Source organism: Camarhynchus parvulus, chromosome 1A, assembly GCF_901933205.1.
Source record: "Camarhynchus parvulus chromosome 1A, STF_HiC, whole genome shotgun sequence".
Classification (NCBI taxonomy): domain Eukaryota; kingdom Metazoa; phylum Chordata; class Aves; order Passeriformes; family Thraupidae; genus Camarhynchus; species Camarhynchus parvulus.
In genome coordinates this window covers 60,776,764-60,799,649 of record NC_044586.1, presented here as the reverse complement: position 1 = coordinate 60,799,649, position 22,886 = coordinate 60,776,764, and the positions used below count along the sequence as shown (strand labels likewise).

The window sequence follows — 22,886 nt, the reverse complement described above, 5'->3', positions numbered from 1 at the left end:
TGCAACCTGTACTAGTTCACATCTCCAGCCCCTTTCCTCTGTGCATTTTGCCAATCCATTCCCTACCATCTTTCTACCTCAGATCTCCTCACAATCCATCTCATGAAGCAGGACTTTTGTGCCACAAGGCCATGACTGTGCTGGTACCCTTGACATCCCCGTGGGGAAGCAGAAATACTTCAGCCACAGCAGTTACAGGTGAGTACCCAAAGAGGTGCCACTTCATGTGGCAAAACTGTCAGGACTATGGAAACCAACAAAAGCTGAGCTATAGATACTCTTCAGACAGTTTGAGTCTAAAGGCTGCAGAACCATTTTAGAAAATGCTATTTCAAACTTGCACCCGAACCCTGATGAATCCTACGTACCTATGGGTAGGTGGATAGGTGAAGACAACTGGGAGTTCTTCCCACGAGCTCCCAAGTGCCAGCTCCAATCCAGAGACAATGTAGATGAGTGACTGCATGCTTTACAGATTGCAACTGAAATATCGTGCTGGCTTTGAGCCCGGGCGATGTGAGCACTCAATTCTGCATTTGTGCATCTCAGTTTTGATCCCTTCGCCACCTTTAAAATAGAGATGAGCACTTTCCTGTTTTATAGAAATTGTTGTGAGTTAATACATTCAAGATGTGATCCTTAAATATAAAGGATGTGAAAACAAAATGAATACTGGGTCTGCTCTGTCATTTTCACCTGTCGAAGTAAGTAAATATATTAAAATATAAATATGCAAGCACATACAAAGAAAAAACAAACAAAACCAACCCACAGATCAAAAAGAAAATCAGATTTGTCACTGAACTTTTAACTGCTTTAACAAATAGGCTAAGAAATATTTCCCTGGATTACTTTCTACCTTTATACGGAGAGCGTATAGTTGCCACAGAGACTGGTGTGTGTGAACAAACGAAAGGAGGGGAGAGGCAATGCGTCCTCTGGATTTCCAGAGGGATCTGAAATGAATAACCGGGTTAGCGATGCGGCGGGGCGGGGGTGAAGCCCGAGGACCCCCGGCCGTGCCCGGGGGCGGCTCCGCGGAGGCGCTCGGGGATGCAGCGGGCCCGGGACGCTGCCAAGGGCGGGGGCGGCGGCCGGGCGGGCTCCGCGGGGCTGAGCGGCGCTGCTCCAGCCGGCCGCGGGGAGGGAGAGCGGCATTTATAGCTCCATCCATGAGACACCTATTTAAATCGCAGCCCAGACTGGTGGCACACGGGCCGTGCGCGGCGGCTGCTGCTGCCACCGCCGAGAAGGGAGGAGGGGGCTGGAATTAAAACAAGGCACGAAGCGGTTTTAAAAATAGCGAGCGGGCTGCGCGGGGCGGGGCAGGGCGGCAGCGCGGCCCCGGGGCGGCCCGGCCGGGAGTTCCTGGGAGCCTTGTATGGAGCGCGGCCGCCGCAGGGCCCGGCCCGCCCCCGCCGCTCGCCGCGACTTTCCCCGCTGCCGGCAGCGAGGGCAGGAGCCGGCAGCGATCCGCCCGTCTCCAACTCTATCGCCTGCTTCCCTCCTCTTCTCCCAGGAGCCGCCACCCCGCCTGCCTCTCTCCTCCTCTTTCTGCTCTGCAATCAGCGGAATAAATCAGGGAAGGACGCGCGCACACACACGCTGAGTGGGATCTGTTACAAAAGTAGCGCTGATGGCGGCGGATCGGATGGAGCTGGAGCTGCTGCTGGAGTAGCAGAGAGTGGAGTATCTCTCGCTCGCTCTCTTTTCTCTGTTTCGCCTCTTCTCCCACTCCACCCACAGATCTCCATCGTTTCTCCTCCTCCCCACCCTCGGCCGCGCTCCCGCTTTTCCGCGCATCTCTGGGCTGCGCCTCCTGCGAGGGGGCGGGTGGGGGCAGCGGAGGAGGCTTTAAAGAACCACGGCCCCCCCCGCACCGCCACACACCATAATTGAATTTATTATTATTGCCGTCTCGCCGACTTGGGGAAGGGGGATCGATCTTCGATCAGGAAGATGGCTGCTGGCTGGCTGCTGGTCTTTAGCCTGACACTTTTCCAGTCCGTGGTGATGAACCACTCCTCGGAGGGACCCTTCCCCTCGGCCACCACGTAAGTCCCAGCGGGGTCCGGGGGTCCGGGGCGGGGGCACGGCCGGGGCGGGGGCGCCCCTCGGCGCCAGAGATAGCGACAATACAAAGGGAAATCAAGTTAGACCGGGCGGAAAGTGAAGATCGGGAAAAAAAATTGTAGGTTTTCGGCAGCTTTTGCTTGGAAGAGTCAGGGTAGCCGAAGGTCCCGCCGGGGCGGTCGCGGGAGGGGAAGCTCCGGTGACGGCCGGCAGCGGGACTTTTGAGGTAAAGGCTTCGCCTCGGAATCCCGCTCCGGGGCGGCTCCCAGATCCACCCCGTCAGGTCATCCTTGTGGAGAAGAAAGTTTCGAGTTACACAGAGTCCGCCCCTTCCTCCCACAGAGGTTATTCCAGCCCTGGATGGAGTTTCAACACTGTTTATAAAAAACCCTGAAAACTTTGGCAATTTGATGAAAATCCCCACGGAGGGCGGATTTCGTTGCCTTTCCGCGGCCGGCATGGGAAGCGGGGCATGGCCGGGAGCTCCGAGCCCCGGCTCCCTCCTGCCTGGCCGGGCTCGGGGCTGCCGGGGCTCCGCGGGGTCCCGCCCGAGGGGCTTTCACACACTCAAAGCCACACAGCTGAAGAAGTGTTTTCTTCGGCCTCGGCCTTGCAAATCGTCACTTCTCAGAAATATCTCCGCGAGAGCTGAAGGATGCTCGCGGTGCACGCAGCTCGGCGCCTTGCCTGGCCCTGAGATAGAAATCTTTAAAGCGCTGCAGAATTTATTAGCATGAAAGTGTTGCCCAGAGCGGTGCAAAGATCAAATAATAATGATGCAATAAAAGAAAGGCAAAAGGAAGCCAATAAGTATTGAAGATTCGCCTACAGATAGGAAAAAAAAAATCCACGACAAAGCACTATGTGATCGTGTTTTCTTTCTTTTTCTTCTCTCTCACCTCATTATTTTTATATTCTTTTTGTTTGGTTGGTTTTGAAGCACTTACCTTAGTCCCCGAATCTGGGTTAAAGCTACCAGTAGGTAACTTTTAAGTGGATGACTCACTTTAATGCATTTTACATAAGAAAAACAGTGCTGATGGTAGTCTTTGCTTATTGTTTAACACTGGATAGAATTTATTGGTGTCGTTCATCCTGTGCAGAAGGATGCGTTGCAGTAATTACCAGCAATGCATTTTCACCAATTAGTACTGCTGGTAGGTTGTTATAATTGGATTCAGTTCTGAGTATCGGTTCCATTATGAAAGACTCAAAGGGATGCTCGCACTGTTAAATGAAAGGAATACAAGGATATGATACTAAGATACACTTGGTATCTTCTAAGTTGAATAAATAGAGTCTTCCATTGTAGGGAAAATTATCTTTTAAAACATTCCCATGTTGCAGTGTATAAAGATGTGCCATGTAGAAGCAAGTGTAGCAAAATACAAACAAACCCAGGGCTTTTTATTTCATTTTTTTCTTGTGTTTGAGCTCCCGTATTTATGGTTTTTTGAGCTCTGATATTTACGGTTTCTCATGGAGCTGCTAAGGTTATCATACACAACTAATTACAATTTATCTTCTATGTGGATTTCTGTGGGTTTAAAAGAGAAAGAAAAATACAACCCAGTGAATTCAAAGAATATAATATAAAAAGAATATATATGATTTCAAATAGAAGTCCAGATTGCTTTTAACATAAGAATATGTGATGTTCTTTTAAAACTGGTTTTGCTTCCCAATCTTTTTTTGTTAATTTCCTCCCGAATTCCTTTATTGACAGTCATGATAATAGAAATTGACAACAGTGAAACATAGAACTATAATTATAACTATACCTATGATAAAATAATTCAGAACATGTTAGTCATCAACATTTCCATGTTCTGCAGAATCTACTTGCTGTTTGCTCTTTTTTTCTCATTGTTATTCCACTGAAATATTGCAGAAACAATCTATAGAGACTGTGCATCCTTCACAGTACTGTTTCTCCTTTGAAATACATCAAAGTGCAAGCAAGGCTTAGTTTGTTTAGAAGGCAGCACACAACAGGTTGATGCAGGGAGAGCTGCTTAGCAAAAAGTAATGATGTAACAGGTGAAGGAGAAAACATTTTTTCTATTCTTTTTTAAGACTTGACAGCAGTGTTTCACTTCTTACTAAAAATTACAAATGGGGAAGAACAAAGAGAAGTGACGCAAATGCTCTTAATGTAAAAGATATATATTAAGAATATTAAAAATAGGAATAAAAAAACCACATGGGAGAGGAGAATAAAGGAAAGAAAGGATATGAATAATTGAAGAACTGGAGGTTTGCTGATATTCTGTGCTTAGCTACCTGCTTTCTCCCCATTATTTTCAGTCTGTTTTTTCTCTTAGTGAAAAAGTTGGTCTGAGGAAGCAAGATTTCCTAGCTGTTGTGTGAAAAATGTGCATCTACAGGGCTGTAGAGTATATGGTTTCTTCTACAACTTATTGTTGTGCAATCACTTTTCCTTCAGTGATCTGTTTCTTCTGCGTTAATAAATATTTTAACATGTGCTTTTACTAAAACATTCAGAAGTCACTATCACCAATATAATATTATAGAAGTATGTGGTATTCTTAGCAAAAAATGCTGAAGGTTTATGCAATGCCTGGGTGATAGAATCTCAGTAATTTGATTAATTTTAATTCTCGGATAAGGCAAAAAGGCCCTGATATGTTTACACAGCAAAATATAGAAAATTTCAGGTGCAGGTTTGTGTTGTATAAAATAGTAGCATTAATTTTTCATTGAAAATCTGTGCAGGTGGTAGTGCATTCCTTGCTTCCAGTGTTGAAATATTTCCCTGCAAATACTGAAGACTGTCCTTTAATGAACTATTAAAGTATAGTAGTAATTGTGTCTTGATCTGAGCCACAAGGCTTAGCTGCTGATTGATGCATATTGCATTCTATTTGAATGTATCATATTAGCTGTGCCATGTGTTGGGGGTCTGTTTGTTGGTACAAGATACCACAGTCTTACTTTTAACACAGCAACTCCAAGTCCTTTAATTACACCTGCAACACAGCGGATATTTAGATGAGAATATTGCACGTAGTACTCCTGGCACTATAACCAGTACTGCCATCACATTATGCAAAGCACTTCTTTTTTGTAGTCATGTATGTTTATATATTTATTATCTGTACAGAGTTCAGAAAAAACATACTGTTAGATATACAAGGTTTGTATGTTGCCTGATAATGATAGTAGAAGTCTCAGTTTATTTCTCTTCTTTTCTTTACACTGCATCAAGACAGATAGTCTTAAGTTTATCTTGTAATTCCTGAGTATCCTTTTGGCACAGCATGTGTTGATATTGTTACTGATAGTGAGTAATGTACTACAAAAAGATACACATTCCTCTTTTCTGATAATAAACCTGTTTGTACGGATTAAAAAAGAAAAAAAAACCTCAAACTAAGCATATTTTAATTTTATAAAGCTACAAATGAAGCCTTTCAAAATCAATGGGACTGTTTCTGTAATTATTGCATCACTGTGGATATATCTTCATGTCTTTTCTTTTTATTCCCCCTCTAATTTTCCTCTGCCATCCTTTTCTCTCTTTCCTTTATCTTTTAACATTTTTTTTTCTTCTCAGTCATTTGTTCTGTATGTATGTATTACATTAAATATTAAATTCAGGACAGACCTGCCACTTACATAAATTGGTGTAAAACATTGGTGGATAAAGACAATATAAAGATAAAAATAGTATACATATGAACATATATCTATATGTATGCAGACAGGACATTTTTAGAAAAGAAGTTATGTATTCCCAGTTTTTACTTGCATGAATCATCTTTACTGTTTTGGTGTCATTAGGACAACTCAGGGAAGTCTATATGAGTCATATGAATTAAGGCTTGCACAACTGGGACATTCATATTTTTGGCTTCCTCACATGGACCTAACAAGTGTAGGTCCTGCTGAGAGTGTGGCTGGGCTTGGTCTCAGCAGTATTTTCTGTGTGGCACCAGTGACCAAAGGTAGATACATGACATTTATGATTTTTTCTTTTCATCTGTTTCTACTGTCAGTCTTGGGGATTTTGAGACCTCTCATATGCATAAAATCCCATTTATAGCTTATAGTCTGTGATAGAAGAATGCCAGTTTAGCTGCTGATGTTAATTAGAAAAGACTGCTGTATTAATGGATTATAAAATATCAGGCTCTTTCTCGTTTGAAATTTTTTTTTTTCTCAACCTACTTAAAAATAGTCACTATTAGGAAAAAAATAAAGTACTGAAGTATACCTTCATATGAGTAAATTGGAAGGAGAGCCAAAAGATGCAATCTACTTAGAATCAGGGAAGCACAATATCACCTCTTAGTGTTTTCTCAGCACATGTCTAAATGCTGAGCATTATGCAAGATGCTTAAACCCACTGATATTTTAAAGAATGTTGTTCCAATCCATTCTTCTAGTGGAAACATACTTAGAATAAGTGTGAAACAGCTTGTTGATTGGTGGTGTTTATTTTGGTGTTTTGGTGGGATTTTTTTTTGATTGTGTAGTGGGGTTTGTTTGTTTGGTTTTTTTTTTCATTTTTTTAATGTTGTAAATATGGTGGTGATAAATGCAAATTATTTGGATTCACAAAGCATTTTTCTGTTTCACATATTTTATGATGTAAATTGTGAAGGGCAATTTCTTTGTTTATTTCCCTCCTAGGTATTTATGCTGAAGCCTCAGAATGACCAAATTGTATAGATTTACATTTTATTAAGTATGAAAATTCAGCTGAAAGCATCAAAATAGATCCTAATAATAAAAGATGAAATTTCATTGAAATAAATCAGCATTATAGAGGTTCTTGCCATCTTTCATTTTGCAGTGATGCTATTTTCAGAACTGCATTGCTCATACCCTGCAAAATGATTTTATCCAAGAATTCAGCTGCTAGAAAGAGAGCTGGAGCTTGGCAGCACATTAGCCTGAAATGTATTCATTGTTAAATAGAAGGCCTGTTGTACAGATCTTAAAAATATTTATCTAGCAGAACACTTTAAACTGATGGAAGCGTGGTCAAATTCTTACTGCTTAAATGTTTTGTAACAAACAACCCAGACTCTGGCTGCCCACTGGTAACTGACATGGTTGTGCCTGGGTCCTTTCTTGCCTTCTGTGAGATTTCCATATCTAAGGTAGTGTTATCTTCTAGACCAATATTTGACTTGAACCTCTGTGAGATAGGGATTGCAGTTTAGAAGCATTTTAGTAGAGAAAAATGACTCATTCTCTGTGTTGCTGACCATAGCAGAAGTAGAATTGAGCCCCAGACTGTTTTGTGCTTCTTTGCAGCAGTACCCAGGCTTTTGATCCCCTGTGCTCAAGCTGCAGATTGTGTTTAGAGTGCTCATAAGGACCTTTGTGACAAAAAGTGATATTTTTGCTGGCATAATTTTTTTTCTAGCGCCTTGTTCGCAAATTTCCTTTAATAGAAGAAAAAAGTTACCAGAAAACAACCCTGACATAAAATTAGTGGACCATTGCTACAGTTTGGTAAAGCCAGACACCATAATTAATTTACACCTTTTACAGATGCTGAATCAGACTTCGTGATAGAAAGAATGACAGCTCGGTGTCCTTAGTGTTCTGGTAGAAAAACCCAGAGCTAGCACCTTGTAAATGCAGAGAAAATAAGTACAAAACAATAACTGCATTTGTGCCCCCAGCCCTGGGTAGTGCCTGTGTGTTCTGTCTTAGATGGCTCTTGGCCCATTCCTGCATCAGCTTTTTCATTCCCCTACAGCTGCTGCAAGACAGGTATCAATGAATATTTAAATGATTTGCATTTGAGATTACAGTTCTGATTTATCTCTCTTGCAGAATCTATTAAAGAGCCTGATCCCACTCAAGTTTCCTCAAACATGCGTAGGGCAATTCTCTGTTCTGTAGGATCAGACCACGAGCTGAGTTTTGCATCAGTTGTGCCACTGCCTACTGTAGCAAATTGGTCATTGTTTTCAGGGGGAGTTATGATTCTTCTTTCCCTCCTGATTTCCACTAGTAAGCAGAACTGGATTGAATATTGTTTGCAGAATATGATTTTTATGTTACGCAGTACCTTGCAGTGCACACAGTAGTGCTGTGAAATACATAGCACTGATAGTGAAATTACTGCACTTCTACTTCAGTAATGGTCATGGGTTGTATATTCTCAATTTAGGGCCAGACTGTGCTGCTTGTACCCTGCAATGAAGAAGTCCCATTGATACTCTAAGAGAAATCTGTGCAAGAGTGAAGATTTTCAAAATACACTTCAGCACTTTTTAATAGCTAAAATTAATGGCATGTGCCTGCAGCTATTCAGCTCAGGAGGGATTTTTCTTTTCCTTCTCCACTGCTTTCCAAACTATTTTTTGACCTACTCTGCTTCTAAGCAAACTCAGTGTTTCACACTTTCCTTCCTTTCCTCCTTCCTTTCAGCCTTAGTAAGTTTTCAGGGTGAAATGTAAAATAGACTGTCTTTTTCAGCCACCCTGTGACAAGAGATGGCTCACTGTTGGAGAATGTTACATTAATGATGGCAGGGAGAGGACCATGGTTTTTGCTTATGTCCATCCCTACAGCACCTTTCTCTGCATGCCAACAGCAAACTGATGACAAAGAGTGAATTTCTGTTCCTTGTATCATTTTTTCCTATTTATTTACAAAGTTTATAACAAGTTTATGAAAATGATTGACATTATTTTGCATCAACAAATCAGCAAGCTTTTGCAGTTAATTACAGTAATTCAAAATCAGACTTTTTTTTAATCTGAGGCAGGCCTGAAATAACCACAGAATGTGAATGTGAAGTTGTGGTATTGCTGACTATTATAAAAAGTGATTTATTGGATTTTCACCCTCTTTAAATTACATTCTCACTCCCTCTCATTGAGAGCTGGGTAGGGTAAGAACTCTAGTCTGATTTTGTAACAGATACTCTACATAGTGATTTAAGAATTTTTTTTTTAAATTTCCTTTGTTTCTCCAGGACCATGAATGTTCATCCAGAAATGCAGAAAGAAGATGATTTTTTGAAAAATGTGTCCTATTGATTATATGAACTAAGAATAATTTTTGCACAGCCTTTATTAGATGTATCATGGAGGTGCATATTAGATTAGATTTTTCTCTGCATAAAATGCTTCAGTTGAAATCTGTGAGCAAAGTCTCTCAAATGTATTCATTATAATAAAATCTGATTCATTTTTGGACTGATTTGAAAAGTAAGTAAGAACACAAAGGAATTGCTGAGTCCACAGTCTAGTTTTTGTAGGAATTAGATGATAAATTATATGTGAATTATTTAAAAGAGAAAAGCTAGACTTGATTCATCCAAACAATATTACAACTGAAATGTTCCTATTTTCCCTGTGCACGTTCCCATTAGACTGGTCTCACAACTTAAAATGTTCCCCAGTGATATCTCTCTCACCCTTATTTGTACTCAGATTTTTATTATCTTTTGATAGCATGGACTAAATATTCTTCCAGGTAGGCATAAAAATAAGGTTACAAAAGATCTGTGGTTAAGGGTGGTGGCAATATTAAAACCTAAATCAAGTCATGCCACTGTTCCAAATTGTCACTATTAATAATGTGCTGCATTTTTCTTTATACACAAAGGTAGTCTTAAACAAACCAGTAAAAGGGAACTTTTCTTCATTATCGAAATGAGCAGAAATTTGCCACACTAGGTATATGTTGACTCTTGATTAGAAATTCCAACCTTTTTCATAGGAGGGAACTGAGTCATGGGAGCTGTTCTGTCAAAGATTATTGAAGTGAAACATTTTGCAGTCTGAAATGGATGAATTGTGTTATCAACACTGCAGGAAAAGTAATGAAAAAGAGATGACAGGAAGTATGAATTACAAAATTAGGGTCCTTATTATTCCTTCCCTGAGACTTACAGGTCACTCCTGCACGTGTTGATCCAATGTCCCATGAGACCAGTCAAAATGTTGAGGGATAAGTACAGCAGTCCACTAAAAGGCAGCTTTTAATTAATGATATTCTGATGTGGACTAGTGTTGAGGAAAATGGTTTATTTTGTAAATGGTTAAATGAAGCCTCACAGTAATCATTTTGCCCAGTGTGGACTGTGGTCTATTTGGTAGAAGTCTTGTGGATCCCAAATACAGCCCTATACTGGGAGGCAGTATAGGGAATTGGGGAATGCTCTGCCATTAAAACTCTGTTTTGTGAGTTTAATCCAGAAATGTGATGGTTTCACATGCAGCTGTTTATGCAAAAGTTCCTTATTTTTTACAGTATATGGCACTTTTCTTGCAGTTGATTAAAGTAGAATAAAATATAATGCATAATACACAATTCATTCAAAAGTAGAGGAGTTTCTGCAGAGCTTTTTGAAAATCCAGTTTTTCTGTTAGCCTCACTTGTCATTTTAATATTATTTACCTATGGGTGTAACAAGTTTTTTAGATTTTTTTTCAAAGACGGGTCAAAGTGAAGAATGATCCATGTAGGGATGGAAGCTAAGTGTATTGAGCAATGAACCTTATTGCACCCTCATCTTCTGTTGAAAGAATCCCATGTTAGGTCAATTAGCTGGGTGTGTGTAAGTTGGTTAGCTGTGTGTATATTTCTTAATAAAGAAAGCATTTCTTGATCTGACACTTTTCTTAGAGATTAATTCAGTGGCACAAATTTTGGAAAAAAAAGACAAAAAAGAGTCAGTATAGATTAATTTATTTAATAAAAAAATATTCTTTTTTTTCGTTCTATGATGTACATCCTGAATTGTGTGTACCATGGCTGAGCTTTTTATCATTAAATGCCTCTCTTTAGTATTATCTGCCTCGCTTTATCTGCCTTGCCTTATTTCTCCACTTTTCTAGCTTAGATTTTGATATTAATTTCTCTTAGTAAAGTAGGAAACTTCAGTATTTTACCATTTAGTCAGGCAAGGGTTTATTGTCAAGATTAATTTGTTAGCTAATGCCTCTAAAGCCTTCTGTAGTTGAAAAGTGTTGTTAAGCTGTTAAGCCTAATTTATTAAGATGTGTGTTTGCTATATTCCCACTTTACCTCAGAAACTTGCATGGCCAATCCTTTCCTGGATGGATGATACCTCTGGTTTACCTGGTTCTCAAAGTGATTTTTTAATAGAATCTTTGTAGAAAAGTTACCACTGTATCTGCTTCTTTTGGTAACTTGTGATCAGTAGATGTGGCAGAAGTTAATCCCCACGATCTGTGCTTCTTGGATGTACACAGATTGCAAAACATAAGCTTAACAGCATTTTTAGAAACTAAGAGGAGTCAGCAAAAACCTGCAGGCAGCATGGTGAAGAGAAGCCAGCATGTGACTCATGCCGGCACCGCGCGCTCGGTGCGCTCCTCTGCCAGTCGTGCCAATTCCTTCCCACTGTGGAGAGCACTGGGAGCTGTGGGTGCTGGGATCCTCTGAAATTTGTGCTGTGAATAGTTTGTAGTTTCAAAAGTGACAATAGTTAGATAAAAATACAACAATACAGCAAGGCCTTGTGACACGAGCTCGTTAAGGTGATCTGTTGCTTCTTTCGCAGAACAGGCTACTGCTGCTTTTATTCCATTTCCCAAGTGGAAATGACACCCAAATTGTCATCCTGCTTGAATCAATGTGTTTAATAAAGCAAGATGTCCTGTTTCTATAAGGAAGATGGTTAGAAAAGTATATATTTTTTTTTCTGTTTACAGACTAGTAGCAGTTAAGATGATCATCAGTAATCACTAATTACCTGACAATCACCAAGAGTCTAAAGATTTCAAGCAGGAGTACCACAGTTTTCAATGCAATTATTTTTGTTTGCTACAGCCAGTACCAATAGAAGTATAGTTATTACCATTTTTTTGTTATTTACCAAGCCACTTTTGTTGCCTTAGCATCTTGATTAGATTTTTTTTTTATCTGTTGTTAACATATTTTAGATTATGTGGTAGGCATATGAACTGGGAGAGAATCACTAATATGTGCAGGAGCATATCTTAAGGAGATTTCACTGTAATATACACATGGGGAACAGGTTTGTGGCAATTGAAGGCAGAATCTGGTCTCTTTTGACTGATTAGAAATACATGAGGGATCTGTGCATGACTAAGAATATGTCTAGGATATACTCTAAATGCCTTTGGAAATGGTTGGGTACCCAATTTCATCCTTCTTTCCACCAGTGTAATTTCAGCATAATGAGTATCAGTCCTGTATCATTTAAATCCTGAGTGCAAGGATGAATCCACATAAAATAATTTCTGATTAAACACATACAGGTTTCATTGCAACAGAATGAGTCATCACTGTCAAGGCCTGATTGTGAAAATTACATAAAATAAAATGTACTACATGGTTTTATTAGGCTTTGCAGAGGGGAATAGTAAGATATCCCAAGGAAACCATGTGTGATATCAGATGTGGTCATTTGTCTTCCTTTTAAATGATAAGCTCTGACACCCCTTCATTTTCTGCGCCCCACTGAGCAAGTGTCCATGTGAAAGAGAAGTTCTTAATGTGCTGGAAGGCACTGAAAAATGTTACCCCAGATTAGGAAGAAACATGATTTTATTAAATAAAAATGTGGAATTGTAAGGAAGAAATACTTTCTTTTTCAAAGTACTGCAACATCTAATAATGTGCAGGTTTGCTCTAAGTGGCTTTCTGCGGAGGGACAGAATGTAAGAAAATAAACATAGTGCAGAAGGTAGTCTCACACCTGAGGAGTTGTGGCTGTACCAATCACCAAATATTAGGAACAACCCTGCCCTTAGTAGGCCACAGCTGTGTCCAATAAGAAGATGAGTGCCACAAAAGAGTGGGGTAGCTGGGTGAAGAGAGAGTTGGAGTTTGTTGCCTACTTTGTGAAGAAGAAGGAGTCAGTGCTGTGAGGAACTGCCCATGAGAAATCACCGAGAAGATACGGAAGATTTACAATAAGAGGACAGCAGCTTTCACAAATTTACTTTTTTGTAGCTTTTTTTGTTTTTACTTTTTGTTTTTTTTCTTCTTAAGCAATTAGTTCTAGAGCTTAATTTGGAATGGTAGGAATGATAGAAGTAATTTAATTTAACCCCTCATTATGCACAACTGAGTAATTAATTCATCTTTGGGTATGAAGTCTTGAGTTTTTGGATAATTAGAATTAAAATCAGCAAGAAAGGTGCAGACAAACTTTATATTTGTTTCCAATGAAGCTGGCTTTACTCTGAAAAATGGTACTGATGCTTTATGGGGACATGAGGTGAAATTCTGCTATGATAGCTGCTTTGCTCTTAGGAGCACTTGGCCAGTGTCTGAACTGCTATATATGTTCCTTGTATAGACACTCTCATAGTCAGGATTAAAAGCACCCATCACTTCCTTGCATGGCTGCTGGGAGTTTTGCTTAACAATTGTATATTGTAGTGGATGGAACAGTAATTTGCTTGCAGGTATTTTGCTGATAGCATTTCTTCCCTTTCATAAGTCCATTTATTGATAGAATAAAGTACTTTAATGGCCTGCAAGGTAGTCTTGGGCAAACATGCTCAGTTATTCTTGTAGGTATCCATGGTTCCACAAACACTTTGTGTATTCATTAGTGATGCTTTCAGCGTTGCAAATACAGATTAAACATTGATGATTGAATATTTTGTTCCACACATCTCATTAACTGGGGCTCTATTTCTTTTTAGTGAATAGGGTTCTACTCAACAATTGTCCCATTACTCTTTGTGAGAATAATGTGCTTATAGAATAAAATGATGATTAAGATTTTAAAAAATCCTTTAGAAAAACTGGTTTTAAAGCTTAAGCACTTGAAAGCTAGGAATAGCAAGATAAGAAACTACCTTAAGCCTAAGTTATTTTTCTTATAATATCTTCATTGTGATCTGTCTTCAGTTACAAAACCAACTGCATTTTTTTCTTCTGGAAACACCTTTCATTGACAATATTACTCAAAATGCAACCCCACTGTAAGACTGGTGGATTTTGTAGATAACTTTGGTAAAGGTCCAAAGGACATACCTTGTCTTTTGAAATGTAAAACTAGTAATAGTTGCCACTACAGGAAGAGAGTGTAGGAGCATCTGCCTTTGGGAATTTAAAGTAAGCTATTAGCCAAAGCTATTCTCTGAACTTAGAAGCTGTGGTAGAGATATCCTATTCAAAGAGGTGTTTTGAGATATTTGGATTTTTTTGTATTGCTAGGACCTTGTTTCACTGCTGAAAGAGAATGCTGGTTGCTGCCATGTTTTTTATGATGTGTGACTTCAGTAACTGGTACATACTCCCACTGGGCAGGAATTTCTTTCTAGCTGGATTTTTTTCTGAAAATCAGCAAACAGATGTATCAGCAAGATGTCAGATAAATACTTGATGTTCTAGTTACCTACATGGCAGAAAAAAACCCAAACATTTCCTGTATCTGGCTCTATATTTTAATTGTGCAGTGATTTTTTTGAGCAACCATACCCAAATTTAACAAACTTCAGTGCTTCACGTTAGATTTCTTGTGTATCGCATCCAGATTTCCTACACTGATACTAAGGGATGTGTGTTTGGATAGAATTTACTCAAGGCTTTCTTAATGGCCAAAAAGTTCTCCTGTAAACCAGAATAATCTGCAATATCACTCAAAGACTGCTTAAAATAAAGCAGTTCTTCATTACTTAGAATTAAACCTTCCTACAGTGTCTGCAAAGTAATAGATTAAACCATTTTTTCTTAATAGAAACGCCTCCAAAAACAAAGATAAAAACCCAGCAAGAAGCCCCACAAAATTTGGAGTATTTTAGATGTGTTTTACTCCAAAGTTCTTAAGCAAATATTTGCCGGGCAAATCTAGGCTGCATGAGGTACACAGTTTTGTTTGTTGCTGTGAAATTGAGTTTCTAATTCAACGGTAATTTAGATAGATTCAGTTTGTGGTTTGTTACTATGTGATTTGACACAGACACACACTCTCCATGCAACATTTCTTTCACCTGGGAAAATTGGATAATGAACTAATGAAGGTTTTCTTGGCTGACAATGCTGCCTGTTTTCAGAGCGTAGCAATTACACAATCTTTTTAGCACTCAATGTCTATCTAAACAAAATCAATATAAAAATAAGGGCTATTTGCAGTGAAGTATCATTATTTTACATTGTTTGGGTAGTTCTCTGCGAGTCTGAAATGATGTTGAAATGATACAATAAAGAAAAAAATCTCAGGAACTTAAAAGCCAGCAATCTAAGGACCACCTGATTTTTCTCTGAGCTCAAGTAATTCACCACTTCTTGTTTGCCTCTGTACAAATATAATTCTTATCATTGCTGCTTGCCTTTTCTTTTTAGAAGAAAAGCTCGATTCTATGCATCTCAAATCTAGACTTGATTTAAATTTACACGGTTTCAAAGTTGCAAATTGGGCTGGATTAAAGCTCCCAAACTGTTTATTTACAATAATACCACAGTTTTGAGGTCTTTTCCTTTTTTATTCTTACCTAGTTTTCTCCTTTATCAGTGAATTCTTCAAAGGGGCATGGAGATTTGCTTGTACAATTGTTTGTAATATGCTGTGTAAGTGCTGTTACATTTTTTGCTGTTACATATCAAAGCAGAATAAAGGGCTGAATTCTTATTGCTATTAAAATTATGAAGGTATATTCAGGCTATCAGCTACTTCATAGACTTTAGCCTCCAAGTTAAGGTAAGGAAAATTCAGATTAAATATATAAAATGCCTTGACATTACAACTAAGCATCTTGTGGGTCCATCCTCTAAAAGCTGTCATGGTGCTTCTGAAATGTTAAGCTTCCAAATTTGTACTGAAGAGAAATCTGAAGGAGCAAAAGCTCTCTTCTGTATTACTTAGGAGCTGGACAGTACTTTTTCCATTTCCCAAGTTTTTTTATTTTCAACTGGTGTATTTTTAAAAAAGGAAGAAACTCAAAACCTTTTCATTTTAAAGTTCACTTAAAAGGTGTAAGTTTGAAATGGTGTTACAGTATGAGATGAAATAAAATACTCCTTCTCTAGTCTTTCAAATTTTTTGATCAAGTACTGAATTAGCTACTTGATCTGAAGAAAATATTACTAAATGATGCTGATAAAACATTCCCTGAAAACATTTCAGGTCAGTTTGGACAGGGCTCTGTGCAACTTGTTCTACTTAAAGATGTCCCTGCCCGTTCCAGGGAGTTGGATTAGATGACCTTAAAAGTTCCTTCTGACCCAGACTATTCTATTATTCTTTTTTTTTCTTTACATTATTTCTGAATTCTTCTTTTAGCAGATTTGTGCATTATTTTACAGGCTTCTATCTATGTTATCTTTGTTGCCATTTTACTCCAGAGAAGCACGAAGATGTTGACTAGCTTTCACTTTTGTGTTAGGTAATACCATTTAATGATATTAAACTTGACCTTTTCCATTCTCATTCCATGGAACAAAATAATGTTAAAGCTCCCTGGGAATGGTCTGGACCCCCTGTTTTCCGAGTGGTGGTAAAAAATACCAAGAATTCGTAGAAATTATGTACAGAATATAATCTGTTGCATCATTTTTTATATCTTTGGTGCATTTCTGGATCTGTTGTCTAATACAGCTGACTCTGTTGTGTATGATTCAGTTTGACATGTGTGAATGAAGTGTGTCAGGCTAGGTGATTGAGATTTCCTATGTACACCTCTCAAACAGCAGCACTGCACACACCATGTTCATGTGTCTCTGTTCTTATTAGCACAATGCTTGAAACCTCCAAACAAAACAAACAGTCCCTGTATCACTCAGATTCTGTGTGTGAGAAACTTATGAGAATGAGGCAGAGATCCTTAGACAGAAAGTTTTTCAGGGAAACAGCATCCCTAGTAATGATAAAACAATATATTTTATGTCTCCTGAGGGTTTTCCCTAATAATACCTGTAGGGGAATAAATAATGGCAGAAATAATGTTACCCGTGCTAATGTGTGTGCACTTCTAACATTATGCAAGACAGCCAAATCCTTCTATATTTTTTTTCTCCTCTGTGTTTATTACAGTTATCAATATAGGAGAGACATGGCTTAGTACCCAGGAGATTGGTATAATGTCTGTCATAGGTGACTCCATTAGTGACAGGGAGGACAGAGCAGTAGTTTGCCCACTATTTACTACAATGCTCTTAGTGCTTTGTGAATGTACATTGCCACCCTTTAGGACTCCATAAAACTTCATAGATCTCTCTTGTAGCATTGTTATGCTACAAGTGAATATTGTAAGTGAATATTGTATGTTATGTGAATATTTCTGAACAGTTAGGCTGTGGAACAGATAAGAAGAAAATATTTGTAGGACTGGGCACAGCTAATTTTTTAAAGGAGCTGCATTATTTTTTACAGTACATCTAGTATGGACCCATTTTGTTTTCAGACTGTGATCAGTGCAAGAGACTTAAATTTCTGTATCTGTTTTAATGAAATGTTGATGTGTTCAGGCTTACGTCCTGAGTATGAGTACAGTGAGATCCACTGCTTTGGGTGGGAGTAGCATGTGATATGTTGTAATTATTGATACATGTTTTGCTGTATTTCTCTGTGCTGGCAGTGGTATTGAGACTGTGCAGCAGTATCATACTTCCCCATTATGAAATATGATATAACCAGTAGAATATTCTTAACTGCGGAATTACAAAAGATTTAATATTCATTTGCATGACCTCCAACGAAAAAAACAAAAAGCACAAAGAAAAGTTTTTTAAAAATGTACTTCAAGCCTACGTTTATAAAGTCCTTTTATAAGCAGCCAGTGACTGTGTGACCTTAGATGCATGGCATTATTATCTCTGCTTCTGCTAATTGGTCTGCACCACACATCATTGCCACTCTGCACCCTGCCAGGCACCAAGGCCTGCCCTTGCTCTGAATCTATTTTACCCCAAGTATTGAATCATTTAATCCTCTGTCTTTTGAACTTTGGGGAAAATGCATGGATGTAGATGGTAAAATGTTGATACCAGCAAAGCCGTAATTTTTATCCTATACAGTTTGAAATTATTCCTGTGATGTGACATTAAGGTACACAGAACTGCTGTAGGTGAGTGTGGATCATACACAGATTTCCTCAGTGAGCCTTTAGCTCTTTATTGAGCTGAATGTAAGTTCATTATCTTCCATGTCTTTTCATATTCATTTGCCTCTTGCCTCTGTGTAACTGAAGTTATTACCTACATAAAACTTAGTTAAGTGCACTTAGCAGATAAATGTAACTACTGAATAGTGGTTAAAACCACCACTAGTGGTAGGCAAATAATTAGGGCTACTTATGAGAGGATTCAGAGGTATTTCTGAAATTGCTTCATGTGCTCTGTGTCAAAACTGAAACATCCACATTTAGAAGTATTTAACGTTTTTCATGGGGACTGAGCATTTTCTCACACTCATACACCCACATAATAAATTTTTAACAAATAAATATGGATTTCATCTGCTATTGATGGGAAAAAAAGGCTTTTCCATTTATTTTCCGAGAAAGTAATAGTTAGTGAAGCATAAATTAAGCTTGGCCAGCAATAGATATAGTTAATTGAACACTGGGGAATACTTAAAGGCCATTTGGCTTCCTTTTTCCAAAAAAGAATGCAGGCTGAATCAGATATTTTTTAAAAGGTTACCTGGATTGTTATGAGTCAGGGAAGTGATGTTTGGTTTCTTTGTTTAGGAATTGCCATGTAGCATTTAGAAAGGGATATATGTGTAAAAAATAGCAGTATTTTCTCTACTTCCCAGCAATGCTATTTCTTTATCCCCAGTCTGTATAAACCCAAATATTTCTGTTTATTGGGAGATCAAAAATTTGAAAGGAATGGTGCATCTGAGGTGGGAGGAAGGTAGGGGCAATTTATGGAAAGTAAGTTCCTGCTGCAGCTGGATGGATGCTCTTCCATTTGAAATGCGGGGCTGTCACTCTGTTAAAACAAATAAAGGGATCTGGAGCCTTTGCAATGGGATTGTTTTTATTAATTAGTTGCATAGTGTTATTTAAAGAAACCTACTTGATTTTTCTTCTGTTAGTTCACATATGTACCTATGATTCATCAATTTAGAAAGAATTGCAGTCAGATCAGCTGAGGAGGAGCATCCTGGATTCAGGCAGATGCCAATCAAAGCTGGGAAGCCCATTTCCAGTGACATTGCTGAGCACAGGGATGGTTACTTGCTGGAGCTCACTTTGGAATGCAAATGTTGCTGCAAAGGCTTCAGGCTTTTGGCTAAGGAGCAGCAGGGAAAGGGATCCACCTGAGGAGCCCAGGTTTGACACAGTTGGATTGCATCCAGCTTGGAGTATCACTGCCTTCCTGTAGAAGCTGGAGTTGCTGATAGCTAATGAGGTCTGTACCCTTTCAGAGAGCTTGCTGACAGCATGTCACAGAGCAGTGCAGTAATATAAATAACAAGATTTTGCTCTGTTTCCTTTATTGCCCTTTGTTTCTTATATTTTTAGCTGCTTGCTGCAAGAGATGGGTCTCTGGATTGCTTGCTCTGGTGCACACATTTCTTTTTCTCTGGCTGTCTCTCTCTGTCTCTTGACAGGTGTAAGGAGGATCCTAAATATAGAAGCCACCCATCAGTTGGCTGCAGCAATCAGCAAGCACTGATTTAGTATTTCTCTTAACCAGCTAAGCTCCAGAAAGGTGTTTCTTTTAAACATTTATCAATTTATTCCACTGCAAGCTTTCTTTAAAATTATTAAAAAACCTGATTATCCTACAACATGAAGAATACAATTGGCAGTCACATTTCAGAAATGGTGGTCAAGAATGGCTCTTGCAATGGAAAGGAGAAAAAAATTTTTTTAAAGAACTCCATTGTTTTAGCAGTTTAGTTAATGGTGCAGAATCTCTTTGGGAAAAACACTGAGACTAGGTGTATGTACAGTCTCCAATTTTGAGATGAACACACTTTCAGACATACTTTCCTATTAATTTTTCCTTATGAGAAGAAACTTTAATGCAAATGTACTGATTAGCTGGGATTTACTTTGCTATACACAGAAATTAGGCATGTGGTGAGAAATGGAGGTGTTCTAGCACTGAATATTTTTAGTGCTCACTAAAAGTATTTTTAACACAGAGTTAAAAAGTATTTTTAACACAAAGAGATATTTTTCTTTATGTTAATTTCTTTATCCTGTGAGGTCAACACAAAAATACTGATTCTCAAAAATTAACTAGCCAAATTTAATATATTACTACTGCAAAAAGTTCTAAGGAGAATATTTGGGGGAAAAAGAGCTGCAACACTGCATTAAATACAACTTAAACATTTTCTGTTAGTTTGTAGGCAGGCATCTCAAATTCTTTCTCTTCCTTGTGACCAGTTGCTATTAATATTCATAGAAATTGTTCACAGCCTACAGAGGAGATACTAATTCAGTATCTAATTGTGACAACTGAGTTGCATGTGATGAAGACCCTTTTTGATACTGATGTGCTTTGATTTTGTATGTTTTATGATAGTGATATACTTATATTATTTAATATGGTTTTAATATTCTAGTGTATTAAACATTGTGTTAAACATGGACACAAGAGAAATCAGTGCCTTTATGTAGCTCAGAAAGGCAGTAGTACTTTTTTGTGGTAGTTGTAGTGGTTACATGTGGTCTGTCTGGTTGTGAAAGATTCTATAGCAAAATATAGCATGTGTTATGCTTATGTAAGGTTTTATTTTTGGCAACCAGTGCTCCCTATACCCAGCCATGAGAAACAACCTGTTTCTCTATTTCTTTTTTTACTGTTCTATAAATTGGTATGGTTTATTGGAAGTTTCTGCCATGTCTGGGACATCTGCTTTGCTGGTTGGTAGAGCCTGATTCAAACCTCAGAAAGAAGTATGAGGGCTGCTAGGTGAAATAGCAGGACTGGCCTTGAGAAAATGAAAAATGGTTTAAGATCAACATGTTTCCAATAAAAGAATGCTTTTTCAGATTTGGCACAAGGGGTTCTGGGATAAGTCTTACTCTCTTGGTACAGAGAGTCTCAAGCTTTATCCAAACTGCATCTAATGCACCTCCTGGGTGGAAGCTCTTTTACATTTCACAGATCAGAACTTGAACCCATTGAAGCCTAGTAGTTTTGCTTATGAGCTTTACTTTTTGCATTTAAGAAAAACCAATTATTCTTCAGTGTGAACTCAAGTTATCTGTGACTTCTCTAAGGAGCAAACCAGAGTTGCCATGAGCTGATCATGCAGCCACCAGAGCTGTTGCAGTTCTAGCTGAAACCAGCAGTTACATGTGTAGGCAAACATGTCTTTGCTGTGGTATGGAGCCTCCAGGTTGGAAGGCAGAACTGCTTCTATAAAAATCCTTGTGCATCTAATACCCAGAAGTTTAATCTCTCCTCAGTCTTCCAAATTTATTTTTCACTTTAGCACCATGTTTTTTTTAGTTGGAAGTTTATTCCCTACTTAGTCCTCCAAATTTATTTTCACTGTAGGATGGTGTTGTTTTTAGCTTGCTAGAGACCTGGCTAGATTCTTTCTGCCTTTGGCACATCTTTTAATGAATACAGTGAGAAGAAATTTTCTGCTGAATTTTATTTTACCAGCCTGGTGTTTACTAGACAGAAAAGGTGGTAGTCTCCTCTCATGAGCATTGTCACAACATACAGGGGTGTGTTGTGGCTGTATGTCTACATGGGTCTTCTTTGCCCTTTATCCAGGGCAGAATCCACATACTCTGCTTTCACCTTTGTGCTTTCATACTCTAGATACATTTTATAAATAGAATAAAAAATTTAACTGTATGATTTTTCCATTATCCCCCAAGAACATTAAATCAGGTCCATATCAGAATTATGTGAAAATATTTCCATTTTGTACTGTATATCATAGAAAGCAAAAAAATAATGCTTGCTCAGGAAAACTCATACTAAAACAGGTCCTAGCAAAAGATAAGGAAAAAAACCCCAACAAAACAAACCATTTATTTCCTATGGGTTAGAAATTGTCTTTCTAATAAAAAACTTTATCTACCTGTGTCTATCTGCCTACCTACTTCCCTATCTTTTTGGAATTTTTATCCATATATCTATTTACTGGGATGAAGCTGGGGATAAGGAACAGTGCCTATAACTGGATTAAGGTTCTAAGAGGGTTACAAAGAGGATGTAAGGGTACTTTGTGAGCAGAATGACTAAGATTGTTGATAAAAATAGACCAACTGGTCATGTTACATGCTTGGTAATGTTGGGCTTGAAGTGCAAATACATGGAACAAAAAGAATCACTGGCATTCTGTAGCATTAGGTAGGGATGGCTTGCAGTGCTGGTAGTGACACAAATACGTTTGTTGAAGTGAAGAGAGGAGGAGCTCTAGAAGCAGAGTGGATAATCTGTCATGCTGAGCTAGCTTCTGAAGTGGCACTTTTGTGTATAGATTTGGGTACAAGGAAGGTTTTTCCTCCCCTTTCTATGCTGGTCATTAGAACCTGGCCAGAGCAGTCAGGGGGATTATGCACAAGCCTCAGGCTTTTTCAGACAGCAGAGTTAAAGACTGGAGGTATAAATTTTGACAAAAGCACAATCAGTTATGATTTCCCCACAGAGAGAAGGAGCCCTTCACTGTTTTCAAAACAGACCTGTGACTAACAGCTAGCTGTATAAATAATGGAGATCTTGTATCTTATGTGATACATAAGAATTATCCTCCCAAGCTACAGGGCAGTTCCTTAGGCAAACAAAGTGTTTGTTTTTCGAAAGGCTGGATCGTTTTTAAAAGGTTTTCTCTATTCTCATTTAATAGTTCTTGTATTACTAAAATTTACACCTTCAGACTGGTGGAATATCAAGCATTTTATTTGTTAGCATGAAACTAATATATGTCCTCATTGCTGAATTCT

At 38.5% G+C, this 22,886-nt stretch overlaps 1 protein-coding gene across 7 annotated transcripts in view; it reads left to right on the top strand.

Annotated features, from left to right (window-relative positions):
- Window positions 1–1,843: 1,843 nt before the first annotated feature.
- CACNA2D1 (calcium voltage-gated channel auxiliary subunit alpha2delta 1) overlaps window positions 1,844–22,886 on the top strand; it is a 368,348-nt gene continuing 347,305 nt past the window's right edge. For all 7 annotated transcript variants that reach the window (XM_030960743.1, XM_030960744.1, XM_030960742.1 and 4 more), the window contains exon 1: window positions 1,844–2,054. In XM_030960743.1, the coding sequence (XP_030816603.1) occupies window positions 1,960–2,054 (95 nt within the window). In that variant the 5' untranslated portion in view covers window positions 1,844–1,959. The remainder of the gene's footprint in view (window positions 2,055–22,886) is intronic.